General features: G+C 43.7%; 2 protein-coding genes across 6 annotated transcripts in view; one reads left to right on the top strand and one right to left on the bottom strand.

Annotated features, from left to right (window-relative positions):
- The first annotated feature begins 1,494 nt into the window (after positions 1 to 1,494).
- On the top strand, positions 1,495 to 14,282 carry SFT2D3 (SFT2 domain containing 3). Of its 5 annotated transcripts, XR_014854129.1 has the most exons (5): positions 1,495 to 3,055; positions 3,377 to 3,492; positions 5,481 to 5,717; positions 6,564 to 9,159; positions 9,884 to 14,282. XR_014854129.1 is itself a non-coding variant. In XM_085069796.1 (1 exon), exon 1 carries the CDS (start codon positions 1,758 to 1,760, stop codon positions 2,415 to 2,417), a length of 660 nt encoding a protein of 219 aa, XP_084925922.1. In that variant the 5' UTR covers positions 1,495 to 1,757; the 3' UTR covers positions 2,418 to 3,683. The 5 variants fall into 5 exon arrangements, 1 of the variants encoding a protein (XP_084925922.1); XR_014854130.1 differs by lacking the exon at positions 3,377 to 3,492; XR_014854127.1 differs by having other exon boundaries at positions 1,495 to 3,492.
- WDR33 (WD repeat domain 33) overlaps positions 5,062 to 22,207 on the bottom strand; it is a 68,611-nt gene continuing 51,465 nt past the window's right edge. The window contains exons 13-22 of the mRNA XM_085069798.1: positions 21,562 to 21,648; positions 21,206 to 21,345; positions 20,193 to 20,345; positions 18,769 to 19,815; positions 14,439 to 14,541; positions 13,693 to 14,155; positions 10,054 to 10,220; positions 9,861 to 9,953; positions 8,938 to 9,123; positions 5,062 to 6,378 (exon numbers count right to left, since the gene is read on the bottom strand). Of these exons, the coding sequence (XP_084925924.1) occupies positions 6,149 to 6,378; positions 8,938 to 9,123; positions 9,861 to 9,953; positions 10,054 to 10,220; positions 13,693 to 14,155; positions 14,439 to 14,541; positions 18,769 to 19,815; positions 20,193 to 20,345; positions 21,206 to 21,345; positions 21,562 to 21,648 (2,669 nt within the window). The 3' untranslated portion in view covers positions 5,062 to 6,148. The remainder of the gene's footprint in view (positions 6,379 to 8,937; positions 9,124 to 9,860; positions 9,954 to 10,053; positions 10,221 to 13,692; positions 14,156 to 14,438; positions 14,542 to 18,768; positions 19,816 to 20,192; positions 20,346 to 21,205; positions 21,346 to 21,561; positions 21,649 to 22,207) is intronic.

The following is a 22,207-nucleotide window of genomic DNA, read 5'->3' as shown; positions in this document are numbered from 1 at the left end:
CTGCAAAAACTAGGACTATGTCCTTTACTTCCCAAGGAGAGGCACTCTAATTCACTTCCTGAACCCCACCCTAGATATCTAAAGCCAATAGTCAACACTGCCACCACAGAACTCATAGCCCCCAGAGTACTCACAGACCACACAACCCCATAGCCTTCACAGACCCTAAAGTCCTGAGAGCCCACACAGGTTCTATACCCCTCCAAGACCTCATAGCCTTTACAGCCCCCATGCTGGTGATAAGATCAAATGCAAAGAAAAAAATCTAAATGTAAAGAAAATATCCAATTGTCGGCAATGAAAGCACACTGATACAGTGTTGCAGTTTTTGAGCTCCATAGGTGTTGGTTTTCTTCTTCCTTTTTTCCCTTTCTCATGCGACCACCCTTTTATTATTGTTGGTAACACATAAACAACCACACTCTAATTGGGGCCCAGAATCTCTGCTAATTTTGTAACACAAAACGTGTCTCAAGCATTCCATTCACATGACTGTCTTCAGCCACAGTAAGTCACACACACATACAGTGGTTTTCCACTGAAGTAATTTCTCACAGCACCCCCAGCAAACACACAGATTAGCAGAGCCTTCAGGGTCAACATTCTCTTGTTCTAATCTTGGTTAAGAGGCCAGGTGTTTGGCACCGTTGCCACACTAACAGATCTCACGGCCAGGAGAGCCCTCAGACACCACAGCGCCAGCTCAGTCCTCACAGACCCTGCAGCCCTCACCACTGGCCTCACGGTTCTCAAAGCCCTTACAGCTCTCACAGCCACAGAGCCCTCAGCCGTCAGAGCACTCTCAGCTCACACAGACCCCTCAGCCAGGGGAGCCCTTAGAGATGCCACAGCTCTCACAGACCCTATAGCCCCTCACAGACTGGAAAGCCCTCAGAGCATCGGAAGATTTCACAGCCCCCAGAGCTGTCTAAGCCCCTTTATCCCTCAAACACCTCACAAACTGCATTACCTGCTGTAGCCCCCACAGCCACCAGAGCCTCCACAGCCCTCTGAGTCACCAAAGCACTCACAGCCCCTGTACCCCTCACAGTTCTCTCAGCTCTAACAGACCCCACAGCCACGAAAGCCATAAGAGACACTACAGGCCTCATAGCCCCCATAACACTCAACAACCTCAGAGCCTTCACAGCCCCCACAGACTTCAGAGCCTCTGCAGCCCTCAGAGCGCCCACAGCCCTGAGCCTTCATAGCCCTCCCAGCCATCACAGCCCACACAGACTGCTTAAGCTCCTTTAGACCTCTGAGCCCCTCAGCCCCAATATTACTCTAAGCCCCCACAGCCCCATAACCCTCAGAGCCCCCAAAGACCTCAGAGAACCCGCAGCCCTCACAGCCTCCACTGGATTCGAAACCCTCACAGTCCTCCATCCCTCACAGAGCCCATAGCCCTTCACAGCCGACACAGCCCTCAGAAACCCCGTAGCCCCAGGCAGCCTACATAGCCCTCACAGCCCCCGTATCACTCACAGCCCTCACACCGCAGAGGCCTCGCAGACTCCATAGCTTTCCCAGTCCCCCCAGCACTCTAAATTCGCCCAGACCTCATAGCCCTTACAGGCCACCCGCACTGTCTCTCCCCTCAGCGGTCACAGCCCTCACCATCCCCGGCGCATGCGCGCCCCTCCCTCCGGCCCGTCGCCTCCGCGCTCGGCCGTGCCCCGGATGTGGCTGCTGCCCGGGAACATGGCGGCGCTGGGGGCGGAGGGAGCGTTGTAGCGCCCGATGCCATCGCTGCCATGGCGGACCTGGGCCGGCAACTGCACGAGTACCTCGCGCAGTCCAAGGCTGCTGCTGCTGCTGCCAGCGGCCCCAGCGCGGCCCCCGCACCGCCGGCCGCCGGCGACTCGCAGGAGGAGGCGGGGAGCCGCGGCGGGCTGCGGGCCTGGCTGGGCGCGCTGAACCCGTTCCCGCCGGGCGCTGCCCCGGGCGCTGCGGCGTGGCCTTGGACGGGAGAGGCGGACCCGTGGCTGCCGGGGCTGTCGCGTTGGCAGCGGCTGGCGGGCAGCGGGCTGTGCGTGCTGCTGGCCGCGCTGTGCTTCGTGCTGGCCGGGCTGTGCGCGCCGCTGCTGCTGCTGCGCGCTCGCAAGTTCGCGCTGCTCTGGTCGCTCGGCTCGCTCTGTGCGCTGGGCGCTGCCGCGCTGCTGCGCGGGCCCGCCCGGCTGCTGCGGGAGCCCGGCCGCGGCACGCTGCTGTACCTCGGGGCGCTGTTCGCGACGCTGTACGCCGCACTGGGGCTGCGCAGCACCGCGCTGACGGCGCTGGGCGCCGCCGCGCAGCTCGGCATCGCCGCCGCCACACTCCTGGCCGCGCTGCCCGGCGGTGCCGCCGGCCTGCGCCGCCTCGCCGGGCTGCTCCGCGCCGCGGTGTGCGGCCGAGGCAAGGCGCTGCCCCTGTGAGACTGGCCTGGCTGCCGCACCGGGGAGGACCGGCCGCACACGGACTGAGCCTCACGCTACAGCCAACTGACTCCGAGACGGGGGACGCCGCTCCTTTTCGCCTGCTCCGCGTCTTGTCGCGTTTTCCTCGTCAGTGCTCGAGGAACAGCAGCAGCGGCTGGCAGAGCGGAGCGGCCCCGGTGACTGAGCTCTGTCAGCCTGCCGAGCCGCCCCCGGGCTCGCTGTTTGCCTTACCGCACTGTCAGCTCCACAGCCATGGCTTGGAATCGCTCCACCTCTGGGTGGGAGCTGGCAGATCCCACTTCCTACCTCCAGGATGAGGCCATGTGGCTGCTGCAGCAGCTGCTCCAGAGCTGAGATTGGAGCCGATGCGGTGTAGTGATGGACTGGCCCGTTGCTGAGGAGCAGCTGAGGTGCGCAAGGCTGACGGACGCTGGAACGCGAAGATGATTTAGCAAAATGTGATCAAGTCTGGGGGAGATCATTCAAAAATTAACTGGTGTTACCTCATTTTGGGCTGACCCCTACACTCTGAACACATACTGTTCTTGCTGCCAACCCAGACCAGTGGTGAATGTGAAGACTGTGGCCACTGAACTGCATTTCTCTCTAAAAAGCAGCTTTAAAATAACCATCCAGTAAGTGAAACAAACTTTCCTGGGGCTGTGGGTCACGAACACTGCCCATACTTGTAAGGGGAGGGGGTCTTCATGCATGATGATGAGAGAATGCAAGGTGCTAATGTTAGTTAAGAGCATTGGCGTTTGCAGGTACCTCTGCCTTAGAGCTGCTGTAAGGTACCAAATCCTCGGGCTTTGAAAGGGTAGCTTCAGCTCTTAGAATTTTACTTTTGTGTATATATATATTTCTTTTGCTCTTTGAACTTGGGCAGGAGTTGCTTACTTGTCGCAGCCTGACCTTCAAAAATAGATGTGCTAGTAACTGGACCTCTGCTTCAGTGCAGAAACAGAGCTGCCTTAGGAAGGTGCTGAATTCAGGCTGACAGCTGGGTGCTCCAGTACTGGACTACTGCAAGGAAATGGGACAACCGGGCCTGACCTGCACACAGCTTCCAGTGAGTATCTCACTGAGCATTTGTGCCTCTTGGAGAAAATAAAGCCACTGCAATACTTACCTGCTATCACTGTTTAGTTTTAACATATTCACCAAATACTTTTCTGAATTAAACTGAAATTGTTAAAGGGGGTACTTAAATGTACATGCATTGCTTTAATAAAACTATTTGTGTCCAGTTGTCAATATAAACATTTCACTAATGGTCACTTTTTTCCATTAAGAATGTAGACCAGAGCTATCAGAATAGCATTAAATTAGGTCTCGATTTTACAATTTCTAATTTACAGTATATAAAATTAATTTTATTCCTAACAGCAGTATAAAATTAAACAAATCTGAGACAAGCTCTAAACTGACAGGTAAAGCATAAGATTCTCCATGCAGCACTGGCAGAACATGACCTGAGGCATACAGATGTATATTCCCATTAAATAATTGTGTCCATTTCCCAGCAATAGTGGGTCATGCGATCACAGACTGGGAAGTCACTTCTGTCTCTTCTGCTGTGCTGTTACCTTCTAAGATTTTCTACAAAATCTGATTATGAAATATTCTTAGGACTTTTTAAAGCATGTGATCGTGAAATGCTTCAAAACCCAATTAAAAAAGCTGCCCCTTTGATGAAGAATATTACTTAACACCAAGTACCATAATAGTTTAAGGAATTAACCAATCATCAGAGGAGATACAAGTTTTTTGATTTTCTATTGTTAGGTACACTCTGACTTGTTTTGGTAGAGGACTGTGGTTTAATTAAAGCCTAAAGCTCATCCTCTAACTTGTATATTCTAAGTATTAGACTTCTTTTAGCCCCGTAAACATATATAGGGCTTGCTTTAAATAAAAAAGCCGCAAGCTTTCCTCTCTGCCAATGATTAAATCATTAGTATTTATCATGAAACCTTCAGGACAAATCCTTACTGCCAAACATATACCCAGAGTGCCCAAACCTCTTCAGATAGAGCTTAAAAAGCATTTTTTCTCAAGGGAGAAACTGTGTCATATCAGATGCATCTCAGCTGTTTCCAGTTAATTCCTTTAAGACTGTTCTGTCTCTCTTGAACCCCATGACAAGGATTTTTTAGGCTAACAATCAGTTACAATTTTCAAATGTAGTTTTATACACCACAAATTAAAAACAAAGTAAGAAACCATACTTGTGACTGACTGATGCAGGAGAACACATAAGCATTTGTGTTTTAGTGTCTTTAAGTAAGATGGGACATGAGGACTTGACCCAGCCTTTGGTAAACCTGACTATATGAGAAGATGCAATACCTGCCATGTGTTACTGGGCTGCAATAGCCTCTAGAACTACATTGTCTCATCCTGATTATAACCTGAAATTCGAGGCAGGAGAGAGGGAAGCCTGGTAGTGATTTTTAACTATACATTATATGCTGTACTTTTAATATAGGACCTTCCTGAGAGATAACAGTAGAACAGGTACTTACAGGTACTTACAGGTACGATACAATTTGCACTGAGTTTTTAGGTATTAAAGGAGCCTTTTGATAACTGGGTGGCTGGAGATGATTAATATGAATGATTTATGGGGAAAACAAACTCATGGTTGGTAAGCAGCTTTATTATGAAATGTGGGAAATGGGAATAACCCCTCCTCCTCATTTCCCTCCTCTAGTAAAACCAGGTAACAATATCCTAAAGAAAAAGACACTTTAAAAAATGTTATAATGGAAGTAATGAATTGCACTTCAGCAATTAATGCACCAGACTCTGCTGAACACCTACAGCTTTAAGCAATGTGTCATACAGCTGTTGTAAAACATACCAATCAAGCTGCTAAACTTACTTTCTCAATCTCTACAAACAGATGCTGCTTTGAACAAAAATCCGTGACTCGCCTAGGTGAAGTGTAGAACATCAATATTTGCCGTGATGTCTATCTTGCGATCCAGGTTATGTAACTCACACTATGTCTTTGACAACTTGTTCTAAATGGTGTTCCACTTTTTTCTCTTTCAGGATGGCAGACTAGCAAGCAGCGGTGATTGCCTGCATTTTGGCATTTTAACATCAGCACCACTTGTAATCTGTAGACAGCTGTGGCTAAAGGTGAAAATGAAACATCTCTATACATGATAAACCAAAAAACTAGGAGTTGGCTCTCAGTATTTTAAATGGCTGAGATTTCAGGAGGTAGTACTGTTGCTCCATCTGAAACACAAGTTTGCCTAAATACAACCCTCTACAGAGTAATAGGTGAGTAAAGAATCACACACTGTTGATTTTTTGTTAATTTTTGCGCAAATTACATTCTGTATTCATACAAAACCAACATAACTCTTTGACAAACTGTACATATAGGAACAAGTTTCTGTCTGGAGGTGAACTGAAATCTGTGGAGATGCTCCATGTTCCACAACACTTAAAAGAAATTCCAGCTCTTGACAAAATAAGAAAGTGAGGAAAATGGGAGTGGAAAGAACAAAACAAAACTAGCTACAATATTGCAGCTAGAGGCAGATGACTGATGTAGGAAAAGAAAGACCCTTGTTAGGAACTAATGCACATTCAGTCATTATCCCAGTTAAGAATCTAGGTTCGTGGCGTTGCAGGTGGCTGAGTCCAGAATAGCAGTCTATTTAAATATTGTCCCGCAAGGACTGGGCATGACCCAGTCAAAGCCTCTTCTATCGGCCTCTTCCACCCCTCGATCCTCCTCTTCGTGACTGGCCAGAGTTCATGTTATTTCCTCTTCCCCAATTACTTCCGCTCCTTCCTCCTCGAGAAGGGTTGTTGACTCCGCCGGGGCCTCCGCCAAAGGCTTCGTCCCTGTGGAATCCATCGTGGTGCTCTCCATCTAGAGAGCCAGACCTCCCAGATTTTGGTGCTCTCTGTGAAGGTCCTGAACTCCCTCGTCCTACAAAGGAAGCACAAGCAGTTACTGGTTGAGTCCAAGCCGTGTCCCTTCTCACACATACCATGTATTGAGGTAGCTCTGCTGTTGGTGTCATTGTTCACACACCAGATGTAGCTGACACCTGCAGTTTTATGCCTCCTCCCTCTATACAATTTTCTAATTTAGATCTAACGTCTCCATTACAGTTCAGAAGATAGACAACAATCAAGTAATTCCTTGGGAATTAAAAGACCTTATATTTGATACAGTCAACAGTCACTGAAATGAAGTCACAATAGTGATAGTCAGCTTGTCCTCCAAACTGCCAGTTCTTGTGCTTCGACACTATCTGTGGTTCTATGTTTTTACTGCAAAAGACTTTTTTTAATCCTAAACAAAGACATTGCACTGTTGACAAGTTGAGAAAGTTGAGGCTGATGGTGAAGATAATGAGTAACATTACTGTTTTGTTCCATTTTTTGCTAAAAACAATGGAAAAATGTTTTATTTTACTACCAACCAGGAAAAAAACTACACAAGCTCTTACTGCCAGGAATAGATTTTTCTAATTCTCACATATATTTTTGGTTTTGATATGTAAATGAACATTAAAAAACCTCCAACCCAATTCATTAGCCTAAAATAAGAAGCAGTATTTTGAAAGAACAAAATTAGTGGTAACTTTGTTTTATAGAGATATACTACAGCTAATTTCAGGTATTTTTTGCAGCACTTTAGCAAGAGTGGTTTTTGTTGATTCTGGTTGGTTTCATCTAAAACAGTCACCAAATTGTTTCACAGTGTTTCTAATTCATGAAGTTTTAATCTTCAAATGACTTTACCAATACAACTGAAGGTGAAATAGCCCACATATGAGAAAGTATTGTTCATGGTTTGTTTATCAGGCTTCCTGCCATCATTCTAAACTTTCTTTAGCACATTATGAGTTAATTACCACACTTCTTGTGCCTGCACAACAATTGTTTTGACTTTATTAAAGAATCTGATAGAGTTATCACAATGATTACTGGAGCTGGAGAAGGAATCCTTACAGATTTGATAGATGCTGGCTAAATTGAGAAATACAGCACGCAGCTATGAAAGGAAGAATACTGGTAGAGAAGTTTATCAGCAGAGTTTTATTCAAAACATCTGTGAAGGAATGATAAAACCTGCTGATAATGCAACATTGGGAATAGAGTCCATGCAGAGGAGGAGTGACATGCAGTTAAAACTGAATGAGCTTCGAGACAATGGTAAGAGAAGTGGGATGGAATTCAGTGGCATCAGAGACAAAGCTGTGCAGTCTAACAACAACAAATTCAATTGCAGGCTGCCAGCTCAGCATCTGGAAGCAAATGAGAAAGACTTTTGTCACTGATCACTACCTGACAGTGGCTAGTCAATGTGAGGACATTAAAGAAACACAGTGTTTCCAAAAAAGAACAGAAGTCCTGAGATTTGTAAGAAATAGGATCAAGAACTGGCGTGATGCTAACAGGATAGTGGAACTGGCATACACAGCAAAAGGCTCTGAACCAGCTATGAACTCCAAAAGAATGTATTTTGTGGGTCAAAGTAACATGTGATCAGTTAGAGGGAACTATGACACCAGGAACTGCTAGGAAAGAATGGAGAAAGCGGAACTATCCAAGAGAACTGTAGAAGTCCAGGGTTACATCACATCTTAAATAGTGTGTGCAATTCCTAGTTACCTCATTTAATTTAGAAAAGGGTAATTTAAAACTCAAAAGAGCACATACAGAGTAACAAGGATAGCGAAAGACATGGAACAACTTCTAGAAAGAATAACTGAACAGATCAGAGCTCTCACTTGGAGGAGAGCTGGTTCAGGCTGGAAGTGGTGGAGTTCAGTGCAATCAGAGGTGGCATTCAGAAATAACAGGAACCAACATTCAACTTAATTACAAGACATCAAATGAAATTAGTGAATGATAAGCATAAGAAAGAGAATTCAAGAGAAAAACATTTTCCTTCCTTTTTTTTTTTAAAGCCTAGTTTACTGCAATTAAGTTTTTAGACGTGTTGTGTACATCAAAAGTTTATATGATTCTTAAAGCAATTAGAGAAGTACACAAAAGGTAACCAAAAAGCTATTAAATAAAAAAAAAAACCAAAAAACCCTTCAGTAAGTCACCGAACTACAGATCTTCACAGGTTTAGGGAGCACTCCAGGGACATGTCACTACAGGCTTAATGTTCTTATATTTGAGTTAAAGGATAATATCACAAGCATGAATATTAACAAATAACTATTCTGAAAATGTGAAAAAAATGCTCTTAACAAGTTTTCCAGCTGGAGTAACAGGGAACTGAAAAATAACTGCTTTTGAACAGGCAATAAAAAAGGGGGATTCTGTGATGCTGGAGAGAAGATTTGGATTTGATGTTCAAGAAAACCCCTCTGTCCTTATGTTCCTGTAAGACTGGTCTTTAACTTCCCAGCTGGTAAGATCAGATAGTTACCAGCTGCCCTCTGAACAGAGAAGTTCTGGATAAACCTACTGCTGAAAAGCATGCCAGTGTTATTTAAAGGTTTCAATCCAAGGGGCTTTTTACCTTTGCCCCTCTCCTCTGGAGGTCCACCTGGAGCATCCATGTCTCTGTGGTCAGAGGTTCCTGGTCCATCGTGCCAGGGACGTTTCCGTGGTGGCAGCGAGGCCATGTCCATGCCCTGGAGTGAAGAAGAACGTTCTCTGCTGGCTGGAGAGTGCCCATCGTGAGGAGGGTGATCTGGACGAGGACCTGTTCAGTCAGGCATGAAAACACAGGATAAGTAATGTTCATTGGATCATTATTCCTCATTTTTGGAGGCAGCCACATTGCCCACACCACTTGGTACACAACTTGAAGTTAAAATTATGTAAAGCTTTTCCTCCATCCCTTTCAGTAATAAAGCTAAAGGTAAGACAGATTTTAAAGATGATGGGAAAGAAAAGTGTGGCAGATGTAAAGCATTCTTTTGAGTATAAAATACTTGCATATATTTTAGAGACAATTACATATTCATTTATTCATGTGTCATTTTGTGCTTTTTTTCCCATGACATTCTACAGCTCTGTCTTGCCCCATATGGGGTTACCTTTAGTAACACAAATACAAGCAGCTGAAAATATATAAACTAAGATAAAGATTACTGTTGGCACTAATATACATCTTAAAAAAAAACCCTGAAATGGGATTCAGTCATCCAGGGGTGACAACTGCCCAGGCAGTTCTGGACTGTACAAGAAGGCAACTGAAAATCAAGGATTTCAGTGCCACAATCACTTTTGTTCAGTAAGACAGTTGTATTTAGAGTCAAGCAAATTCTGTATAGTTCTTTTTTCTTTAATTTAAAAGACCAAAGAACTGCATTTGGCTTTTCTCATGGTAAAATACTGGTAACAAAATTATGAGGTACAGGAAAAAGAAATTATTGTACAGCTATGTTTTTAAGTGATTATATTGTAGAAGTCTACAAATCTCACCAAATTTTTTACCTGGTTCTCTGTTTCCATCCCAGGATTCTGGTTTCCGCCCTCCTTCAAAGCGTGGAAATTCATCTGGAGTAGGAAGCAAACCCTTCCGGGCTCCTGAGCAGTAAGAGAAGGAGACAGGAGGGAGAAATTGTATTAATGAAAATAATGTCATCTGCCCAAGAAATGCCTTTCCTTCCTCATCTGTTCCCCTCACCTCTCAGAGCACCTCGACCTCGCCCCCGAACACCATGGTCCCTTCCTCTGGAGTTTTCATCTGGAGAGTCAAAAGCATCATCTGGCCCAAAATCTTCAGGGCCAGGAAAGCCATCTCTGCCCCTGGGTCCCCGGCCCTCATGTCTCGAGGGTCCTCCTCTTCTGAAGCTACGAGAAAGAACATGATACAAATGTGGTTTTTAGGCATAATTGAGTCAGCTTCAGTTTAATTATCAACTAATTTCTGAACTGTTTCACTTAATGCTACAGCACACACAGTTACTAGAACGGGATTTGTAGGTGGAAAAGTACTAATTTTCTGCCTTTGAGCACTTTGGTAGTAAGTTTTGAAATCTTCCCCTGATATTTCCTTCCATTGATTCTGTTGGCTTTTCATACAAGAAAAATATTGTTAAACATACTGCATACATTTAATGAAAAGGTGGGAAAAACAATTGATGAGTGATGATAGATATAAGGTGAGGTAAGGCAAGGCAAAGTATAAGCGAATTCCCTGTCACTGTGGTGGTCTTACATTCCCCTTCCCTTTTTTCCTTTCTATTTCCATGATAAACTGAGAACATAGAAGCAATGAGAGTCATGGCTATAACAAAATATTACAGGATCTTATTCCTATTCTATGATGCTTTTGCCAGACAATTCTCTTTTTCATTCCATTCTTCAAAGTTTACAATTTTAGCAAATGCATCTAGACTGCCCTTGGATCTGTAGGCAGAGTGATGGCTGAAAAGTGCACAGTGGCATTCTGCAACCTGAAGAGCAGTTTATCCAACTGCAGTTATGAATTTTGTGTTGCAAAATGTAATTATGACGCTGAAGTTGGTAATTGCCATCTAGTAAGTATCACTGGCATCTTCAGGAATTTGGGTTCTGCACTGCATCTTAACTGAGTACAGCTCCTCCAGCGCCGCACTGGGGGACTTGGACAGCTCTTCAGAGAGGAGAATGGCTCTTCCTGAGCTGTCAGTGCCATGTCAGGTAAGCCTGCAGATGGCTGTGTGAATATCTAACATCCATACTCTGGGATGACTGCCCTCCAAAGTGGTTATGGTGTCAGTCACAGCCCCGGTGAGGTTAGGTGGTGCAGGCACGTTGGTGCCGAGTCCCCACCGTGCCACCCCATGCTACTCTGCCCACCCTCAGTGACAGCACACAGTGTGGGGCACTCCTTGCCCAGTCACAGGTGCCTCCCACCTCCCCACTGTTCCCAGTTCCATACTGGCCAAACTGGAACCACCGCAATACTCCGGCGGTGTTGGCCATGTGCAGCATCCCCTTCCCCAGCTCATTAACGACACAGTGCATCCTATTACAAGCAAAACTTTAGATACTTTTATTTAGAATTTTAACAACATTAACCTTTTAATTACAAATTTAAATATTTTAACAGTAGTCATAACACAATACAATATTTTTAAACTTTTACATTGTTTTTAATAAAAAACAATAGGTCTGTCTCCACCTCCCAGAAAACAAACACAATACAGAGAGGAGGCTGCTGTGCCTGTATAGGTACAACAGTGGATGGAGGAGTGCTGTGTATGGACCATGAACCATTTACATTAACCTGGATGGTTTGGGAAAACAAACTGAACAGTTTCAGGTACAAATGGTTCAAATAATCACAGAGCAATATTGTTTAGCCTTGAAACAGCACAGTCCTCTAGAAGTTTATTAGAGGGCCTCCCACTTTAATACTGATATGGTGTGATTTGACTTAGCTTGGAAATTACCAAGATTTTCAACACAAGGCCCCAGGGCTGCAGGAACAGGGCCTTTCCTATGTCTTCCAGGCAACTTACGGACACAGTTGAGTTTGGAAATCTACCGTACCTATGCCTGACATAGCCACAGCTCCTAATACTGTGTTATGGACAGCCTTATTTGCCTTTTCATATCAGTCACACATAAAACCCTGCCTTGTATCAGGTTCAGTTCCTGTTTGACTGCTCTCAAATCTTCTTCCCCGAGGCCTAGGACCTTACTGTACACAACTACACACTGTGCAGATAAGCAGGCAGGAAGAGGCAGGTCTCTGCAGTAGAAGCATCATGTTGATATGTACAGGTAGAGTAAGAACAGGACAGGGATGAAAAGGATGGGAAATTAGAGAGAAACACACATACACACATTTGCCTCTCATGCTTGATCAAACCAGTTACAATCTCAATTTCAAACCAAGTCAGCTAAGCAACTGGTTGGGATTAAGTCCACCACAGCATCTGCAGTAAATGGCACCTAGTTCACCTTCATTCCAAGAAAATCATCAAATTTACAAGCACAATGAGCCTTTTAGAGCTCTGTGCTATTTCATTTCAAACTCTCTGGGCAAACACTTGTACTCTGATAAACAGAATATTCTTAGTTCAAAAGTCAGATTTACAGGTCACAAGGTTCTTGTTTCCCTTCCTGAAACTTTTTAAAAATCAGGACCATAATAAAGTATTTTCCAGTCCCTAAGTATTTTCAAGATCTGAAAATCTCTACTAAACTTCTAAAAGTCTTGTCTGCTGTGACTTTTAGAGTTCTGTGATGCAGACCATTGGACCACTGGACCATCCAATTGGATTCTCTCTGGCTTTACCTTTTAAAAATGGCTTTAATTGTTACCTTCTTTTAGTTACTGTTCATTTCTTTTCATACTCTTCACACAAAAGGAAGGTACATCTTACAGAGCTAGGTAGAAAATTGCTAAAAGAAGAGCTGTATAGATGCAAAGTAAAAGGAATGTAAGAAAATGATTAAAAAGGCAACTAAAACACACAAAATTCACATTATGTGGAGACCACAGTATATTTGTACAAGCACATGTTCTTATACATAGAGAGTTGGTGGTCAGTGAGAGGCTTAGACCTTGGAGGCCAAATTTCACTTAATTAAACTAGCATAAATCTGGAGCAATTTTGCTGTTAATCTCGGAGACAGCATTAATTCCTCCATATTTGCATTGGTAACTAAAAGCAAATTTATCCCTTTGTGATTTTTTCAGAGATTGTGAGCAATGACAAGGACATTGCTGTAAATCAGATTATTTTTGAGTTCTTCACTTGGCATTAAGAAATAAGTCAGAAAGAGAAATAAAATTTCTACAAGCAAACGCATGAAAAATAGTCTCGACAATCCAACAGATGCTGTAAGTCTGTCCCTTCTATCTGGCAGTCAGATCACTGTTCCTGCTCATTACAAGGGCATTGCATCTCATCCTACAGTCTCTACAGTCAGGCTGCAGTTTGGGACTGGAGACAGAATCTCAAAATCCACTTCTAGTGTTCAAGAGTTTGTCACTTTAACCTTTAAGTCTCCTCTCAGTTTTCATCAAAACGGTCTCAAATCTTCATCCTGTGTTACTGGATCTTCTCTACAAACTTTCCCCCTTCTCTTTACTTACTGTTTAAAGACACGGAAGCTGCTGTGTACAATGACCATTTTTCAAGTTTTCTTCTATTACTGAATGATTTTTATGGACTCTATACTCAGGTATATTAGTTTTCATTTCCTTATAGGTTTCCAGTTTATAAATCTGAAACAGATAGACTCCTTAATGAAAAGGAAACCAGGAATAAAAGAGTTCCCTCCATTTACCCTCTAACCCAAGAAAGAGAAATGGATTCATTCTTACCTCTCATCTCGTCTTCCTCGGAAGCGTGCATCCTCAGGATCCCGTGGGTATCTGTCATCTGAAGGTCTCCGTCCTTCCCAAGCACCAGGAGGCCCACGGTTTGAACCACCTCCTTCAAATTCCCTGTGATCGGGAGGGAAGGGAGGCCCAGGTCCACCTCGTCTCCATTTCTCATCTTGTAACGGGGGGCCTCCTCTCCCCTCGAACTCTCGCAATCGGTGGCCAAATCTCTTATCCGGATGGAAGTCATCACGGAAGTCATCTGGCCGATCAAAGTCATCGTGGAAGTCGGGGTGAGGTCCTCGTCTGTCCGGCATGCCCCTGCTGTCTCTGCCGTCACTCCAGTCCTGGCCACCTCGAAACAAGCCTCTCTCAGGCCCGTGCTCGGGACCACCACTGTTCTGCTCGTGCCGTCTGTCTGACAGCGGGCCCAGGTGATGGTTTGGTGGACCACGGCTGTCACCTTGAGGGGAAAAAAAATCACAGCAGGTTTCTGTAACATTTTCTAAATCGTTTTAGGATGCTCTAGTTCATACAGTTCTACAAAGTATATGTGTAACGTTTCACATTAAACAATACTTTTTGGAAAATTTTTCCTGTATATTCCAGTGCATATCTATGGAAGCTTTTCTTTCAGCCAAGGCCCTGTGCTGTGCTCCAGGCATTTCTCTCTAGGTGCACTGCACTGGGACAGCCCCTCTTTGAGGAGGCTGACTCACAGGAGAATGGACAAAATATTTAATTACCTTTATTAAGACCAGGTCCTTGGTTGTGAGGGCCAAGACGACCTTGTCCTCCTTGCTGCCCCAGGCCTGGTATCAGCGGAGGAGGACCTGGGTTCTGTCCATCCTGTGAGCATGTAAGAAGAAAAGCCACGTGAATTGCCATGTGTGAGTAGTTAAGAGTGCAAAATAATTTTCTTTCCATGAAGTCTGCATCTGCACAGGTTGTACAACAGAAACAGCTCATGTTCCAATGGTTTCAGCATCAGTTTTCAGATATTCACATCAGTAATGCTTCAGTCACTGAGAAACACACCATTTTATAGGAAAAAGCATTTCAACTATTCACATTTTACCTCTTACAGCCAAAGATGATAAAGCTCATATACTTCCTGAGTGTGAATATTCTGTAAGAATGTACTGAATTTATTGAGTATTCTATATAAATATTCTATTCCTCTGGAGGAGGAAACTGTATATATGTTTGAAAAATATCAGGTACTGATTTATATGCAGTTAAAGAGCTGCACAGACCAAAGACTTGATTTGGAAATGAACCAAAAAGAGAAACTATATACACAAAAGTAAGTATCAAGAATGTTGGCATGGGGGGACAACAACAGGGCCATAACTAAACCTCTTCTCTAAACCTCTGTAAGTTGTTAACATGGAATTACATGAGTTTCATTTTTAACATGATGGAAAAGTTTGTTTTTCTTCATTTTAGGGTTAAAAAGAAGTGCAACCCTCGGGTAAACACCAATCAAACAAGTTGTTAAGGGTGTTTTTAGCACTGACAGGGTTAAAGGAAGGAGCCACAGTCACTTCATTCCTCAAGCAGAAGCAGTAGAGTGGGCAGAGGTTTGTGTACTTTATGTGACCCCGAGGAAAAAAATAAAGTATCTAAATGTCTTTTGCTTTTTTTTCCCCTCCTTTTTTTTTGCGAATTTTAAAAGATAAAATAATGCTCTTTAAATTCAGCTGCTGTCACAGACTCATGAAAGATTTCTACAGATACCAAATTTACACTGGACTTGCAATGGTGACACTGCTGGACAACTGTGTTCAGATGAGGGTCTGAATCTGCCTTTAAACTGCAAAGGCCTGACAGAAAGTCATCATCTGGGATTTGTGCTTGACTGGAACTGAAAAGGAGCATGTACAGAATTTACACTGTAGCTATGAAATCCAATAATAAACATACAAACCAGACAGAGCTGAAACCTGCAGGATTGCTATACAAAACCTTCTTATGCTGTCATGACCAAAAAAACCAAATCCCCCCCAAACCCTTATCAGAAATCCCTAAACGTGTAATTCTTTCCTGGACCTGTCTAGTATGTAAGATTTAGTCTTGGCCTTCATACTGACTTGTTAAAACCGTTCTAGACTGCAGGTAGTCTGGAAATACTTAAAGACTTGTACTCCATCACACCACTGGGTCATAACTACACTGCTTCACTTCTCCATCAATCAAAGTGAAAGAATTTTAATGCTCTAAATTGATGTTGGAGAAACACTACCTTTTTTTTTTCCTGATTGCAGAGAAGCAGGAAGTTTATTTGTGCTTTTTCCCCATCATATATTGAAATTATAATTTTATATTAAACATTTATACTCAACTGCAATGCAGGTGATAAACACAAGAAAGCACACAAATATATACTACAAACATCATATTTGCATTGAGTAATTTTGTAAGAATGTTGGAAAAATAAGCAAAATAAAAGATCTGGCTCAATGCCCACTAAAAAAAAAAATCAAAATCCCAAAAAAAATACTTTCCTAGTGATTGAATGTTGACTTGAGCCCATAACAAATCCATCCCCTGACTAAGTAAGAGCCAGCTATGACAGTGATTCTGCTGTTCCTGACCAAAACCTTGCTGGAGTTCCAGGATTTCTCATATATTTAGCATATACTTGCTTCAAATAAATTTTATGGAACTTCTTTCATTTATGCCACTAGAGTTTAACTAAAGCAGCAGTTTTTAGCGCTCAGTAAATAACTCTCCTTTACTGCAAACAAACCATTGCCAATCTGGGAACACAGAGCCCTAACTCTGCATTTTCATGTGATTTTTGTTTCCAAATTCATTCCAGGCCTCAAACTGGGCTTGAAACTGAAAAATATGCAGAGCTCAGAAGGAGCTGCACTTTACCTTACTAAAAGTTGTAAATGGCCTTGTGTATCCTAGCAAACCTCTGCTTCCAGTGTACACCTGATGCAGGTAACAGTGATATCTTACATGGAGATTAACCTTTACAATTATCTAGAAATGTTCTGCACGAATGTCACAAGCCCTTGATAAAGCAGATATTCATACACTTCTACTGAAAAGGAAGATAAGTGATTCGTACAAGTTTACAGAAAAAAGATACCAAATTCAAATCACAAAACAAACTAAGGCCTATTGTTAAAAAAAAAAATCACAAATGGTGCTTTTTTAAACAGAAACTACTGCATTATTCACATTACAAAGATCTAAAATGGAGCAAAATCTGACATTAAGAATTTTAAAATACATTAATTTTTAAAAGCTGTTACCATACTAAAGGTGCACAAGGAAGGAAGAATGGTCTAAAATATCTCACTATGTATTTTTTTAGTATCTGTAAAAGGCTTCAAGATAGCAGCATTCATTGAAAATATCCAGCTTGATAAAAGCCAAAAGCCTGACCTGCCAAAAGCACCCTACTGAATTCTGAACAGTGTCAGTGGCAAGGGCAGACAAGGACAGCCCTCCACAAACATGGTAATTGTTCTCAAAGCAGAAAAATTAAGTCTTCCTGAGATAGCAGTTTGAAATAACTCTGCTGGTTTATAGTTGTGGAACCAACATTAGTTTGTGTAACTTGGATACTTTTGAAATCTCACTAAGAGTGGCACATTAACAGACTTCTGGAGGGAGTTATTAAATTGTTGACTAGTAAGGAAAAAATATTCAAATAAACCCACAACTTGTAGGCTTCTCTGCTTCAGTCTGCAAAGGAATCCCTGAGCTAAAGCTCATTTAAATATTTAGTTAATCATTGTGATCAGTACTGGAGTACACACTAAGTACTCTGCACATCTAAACCTTTGTGTGAAACTATTGAGTCCAGGTCTAGAAGAGACAATTCTGGTTAAAAAACACCACACTTTTTGGTTTTTAATTAAGCAGATTTTTTTTTCCAAACTTCCCTTTCAAAATTCACCTGGAACTGAAGACAATTGAGACATATTTAAAGTACAGAACTGGTGCTATGCAGCTAGGAACTTACAAAAGGCAATAACCATGGAGAGCCCTGTGTCATGTGTAGTAGAGAAAATGGAAAGTGCTGAAGAGGGCAGAGCAGGCTGCAGCTGGTGCCAAAGCAGCTTTACCAAAGCAGCTGCAGACTTACCAAAGCCTGCCTTGACTCCTGTGGAATCAGCTGGTGTGTCTACAAGCAGCAATCTCCAGTATTCCAGGTCAGCTATCTTGCTGAGCTGGTGAAACTTCCTGGAGCTGAGGCTGAAGCAGCAGGCCATGGGGACAGCTCCCTGCTGTCAGCACACATCCAGGCCCTGCTCAGTGCTCACCCCACTAGACCCGGGCTAGTCCTGCCCAAACCCATCCCATACCTGTGCTGCCTCTCCTGCTTCTTGGCAAACGGCGCACTGAGGAGTTAACAGCAGACACTGCTGCCTCTGAACTTGTGCTCTGGGAAGCAGAGGTGGCTAAAGGCAGGAAACAGGACAGCTGTGTCCCTCTGTATTCCTCTGCACTTAAGAGTGAATGGTTAAATGCCACCAGAGCTAAGCTGATTCCAGGTGTGTCAGCATCTATGGTAAATTCATCCCACAGTTCGGATTAACTACTCTGGACAACTGGAGAGTTGGCAGTACCTTGCTTTAATTAATACATATAACTTTTCTTATGTTCAGCTTCTTTAAATTTGACTTTTATTAGTGCTATTAGGGCTTGTCTGCTCCCCAGAAAATACCCCACTTAAGACAGGTCAGTGTCTTTAAATTAAAAAGAAAAAAAAGACGAGAAAAGGGGAGTTTCTCTTAGGGTTACATATTTTCATAGCAGACTGGTTTCTGTACTAGTATTCCCAATAATCCCTTTTCCACAGTTACCTGTCACATAATCATGGATCGTTTGGGTTGGAAGTGACCTTAAAGATCATCTATTTCCAATCCCCCTGCCATGGGCAGGGACACCTTCTGCTGTTTCCAGGCAATATAACCCTTTTTATTATCACCTCAGTTTTCCTGAGGCCTCAGTCCTGCAAGGAACACCCAGCCTCCATTCTCTCAGCTCCTGCTGTGCAGTTACCATTCCCACATTCCTGAAACTCCCCTTGTTCCAAAGACCACCACATACCTGATTAAATGGGGGACGAGGCCCGTCACCCAACAGAGGTGTTTTCTGCTGCTGGAAGGGCAGAGGGCCCTGGGAAGGGTGTGGCCCCCTCGAAGGGTTCGGCTGTCCCTGAGGTCCTTGCATGTTTCCTTGAGGCCCCACTAAGGAGCCTTGTGGAGGTCCCTGCTGGCCCTGTGGACCAGGTGGCCCACGCAATTCTTGTGGCGGTCCCAGCATTGAACCTTGAGGCCCAGGTCCCTGAAGGCCCCGCATCTCCTGGGGGCCATGTCCTAGTAAACCACTTTGCATATGAGGACCTCTCATTTCTTGTGGATGACCCATCATCATCCCCTGTGGATTAGGTCCCTGGTTATCTCTGGGTCCTGGTGGACCCTGCATCCCTCTTGGATTAAGTCCCATCAAAGGCCCTTGAGATATAGGGCCCTGCATCCCTTGAGATCCCGGAGCTCCTTGCATGCCGTGAGGAAGAGGTCCTTGCATTCCTCGTGGACCAGGCGGCCCCTGCATTCCTTGACCTCCAGGGGGACCCTGAGGACCCAAGTGACCTTGTGGGCCAGGAGGGCCCTGTGGTCCTAAATGAGTCTGAGACCCAGGCAGGCCCTGCGGTCCCAAGTGTCCCTGTGGGCCAGCATTACCCTGTGGACCTGGAGGCCCCATTGGCCCATGAGGGCCTGGATGTCTCTGCATTCCTTGATGTCCATGTAAGTCCTGAGGCCGTGGCATTCCTTGTGGAGGGCCTTGGGGGCCTGGAGGTCCTTGTGGTCCCATGAACCCCTGTGGACCTCCACCGCCTTGGTGTAATGGACCTTGAGGTCCCATTTGTCCTTGAGGTCCTGGAGGCCTGAACTGTCCTTGTGGACCAGGAGGTCCCATCTGAGGCATATTCATTGGCATCTGCTGAGGTGGAAGGGCCTGCTGAAACCCTTGAGGCATCTGTGACATTGGGCCTTGCCCTGGGAAAGGCTGGGGTCCATGGAGAGATCCTCCTGGGGGTGGTGGCTGCACTTGCTCAGCTTGCTTTTGTGCAAGTCTCTCAATCTTCAATTGCTGTCCAAAAAAGAAACCCAGAAAATCAACTAAGCACAGAATTACGTTACAACTGAAAATCAGAAGCAGTAATCCCATTTCACAGGAGTTTAAGAATGCTCCTCTTGCAATTAACAGAAATAACTAACTAAAGAGAATTTACTAACTGAAAAGACACACAGATCAGTACAAGTTAACTGAGATGTGAGGGCCTCACTGAGGGTTTCACATCATCACACTTAAATGCAATATCCAGTTCATTATATGTCTTTTTGTAAAAAGGTGAAAGCAGCAAACAGGCGAAGGAGCTGAAAGAAGCTGCTCACTTTAGTGCTGCAGTCCAAATCTATCTCAGAAAGGACTAAAGCAAACTTGCTAATAACTGTTTCCACACATACCTCCAAGAGTTGTGGGTTTGTGTACTGAAGTGCTGCCATTTCCTGCTCAATCTCTGCCTGTGATTTCTTTTTCTCCTCCAGCTTAATATCCTCCTTTCTATCATTCAGTGGCTCAGGTGGGGGGGGCAAAGGAACTTTATTTTGCATCCATGCCTGTAAAGATTAGGAAACATAAGATTAATTCTTTAGAGCAACATGTATGCATCACATTGCTGCAAGGAGAAAGGATATGCTGAAACATTTTGCAGTATGGATACCTGAAAACAATGCTGAATAAAACTTTCATATCTTATAACTTCTTCCCAGGTACAGATACAAGATAGAAGATATTGAACCAAATGTTCTATGTTCAAACAGTAATTAAACTAGCTAATGTGGTAAATTGCACTGGGTGTTGATACAGAAGAGCTGATACCGTGTCCTAGGTTGCAATATTGATGTAGTTAAGTATTCTATTACCACCAGCTGTGGGCCATTAGCTGCTATCACCCACTCCGGATGACAGGCAATGGGCCATCCGTTAGCTATTATCACTTGCTAATGACCCACCCCGCATGACAGGCAATGGGCCATCAGGGACCCACCGTGTGACTCATGGACTTATCTCATCCCATTGTGAGATGCTCTGCCGAGGAGGGAGGAGCCAGGTGTTCCCACCTGGATATAACCTGGCCCTGGAACTGCCTGAGCTAGCCCTGTCTACTGGGTTCCCAGAGGACCAGAGCTACTACTGGATCTTCAGCTGGAGACTAGACCTTCACAGGATCACCGCTTCAACTGGACTACTTCAGTTGGACTGCTACTACCACCCTAACAGGGTGTTAGGTTGTATCTGACTTTGTCAGTGCTTTTCCTTGTATTATTTCACTTATTTTGAATTTCAATCTTGACTTGTGATCTCCCACTGGTTTGTTTTCAAACCAAGACATACCGGAAATCCAAAATATTTCAAAAGACTTTTTGAAGTTGGAAAGGTAACAGGCTGTTCTGTTCCCCATGTATCAGGTACTCACCTGCTGAAACTGTGCTGGTATGGGTTTTGCATAGGGAACTTTTTTCTGTGGCACTTTCTTTTGGTCCTTTTGCATTACTTCCTCCATTCCCCAATCCAGTCCTGGGATTGTCATTTCAATGTCATTGGACTCATCTTTCCCTTTGGCACCAAGAAAACAACCAGTCAGAGCAATGCAGGTTTACAGAAAGATCCTTTACTGTTTTTCACAGAGGTTTTCAGCTCATCCTTTACATGGCAAATGTGCACAACACAGAACTTTAGAAAAAAGCATCTGTGCTCCCAAAGAATATGAAAAGAGTGAAAAAGAAGTATCTGGATTGCTCAGGAGAATGCTTTCCCATAGCTATTACTTACCCATCTGCTCCTGCTCCATGGCTATTTTCAGTTGTTCAGGTATTCCCATCCCAGGAATAACTGCCAGGCTGTTGGGCTCCAGATCATCTAGAGAAAAAAAAAAAGTAAGTATTTATACTTTGAAAATTTTTATTCACATTACCATTTTATCACTTTGGATTCTCACATGCTTTTACCATCAGTATCATATTCCAATAGTAAATACATCTTTTACAACCAGTGGGTCACAATTTGGTTTCATACATGAATTACAGGATAAAAAAAGAACTGCAAGTTCAGATTCATAAATATACCCCAAAAGGTCAGAAACTATGTCCTTTCAGGAAAGTTACATTTAGGGTAGAAGCTCAGAAAATGAATTAATAACCCATAAGCAGTCCCATTTTTGTTAAAACAAATCTATATATTTTAAAACTTAAATTGTATTAAAGTGCTGCATTTTAATTCCCCTCAAAAAAGAATAAATAATCAAAAATCTGAAAAAACAGATGCAACTACAGGTGGCTGAGGCACACCATTGAGCTGGGCAATGCTGAGCAGCCTAAAATTATTGTGACAAATCCTTAAGAAGGGATTAAAGTTTAAAGGTTTAAGTAAAATTCAATAATTTGAAAGCTTTTCCTGTTGCAGTTCAGGACTGTGGGAA

The sequence above is a fragment of the Lichenostomus cassidix genome, chromosome 9 (assembly GCF_008360975.1).
Source record: "Lichenostomus cassidix isolate B80296 chromosome 9, HeHo_3.0, whole genome shotgun sequence".
Classification (NCBI taxonomy): Eukaryota; Metazoa; Chordata; class Aves; order Passeriformes; family Meliphagidae; genus Lichenostomus; species Lichenostomus cassidix.
This window is presented reverse-complemented; position numbering and strand designations above follow the sequence as displayed.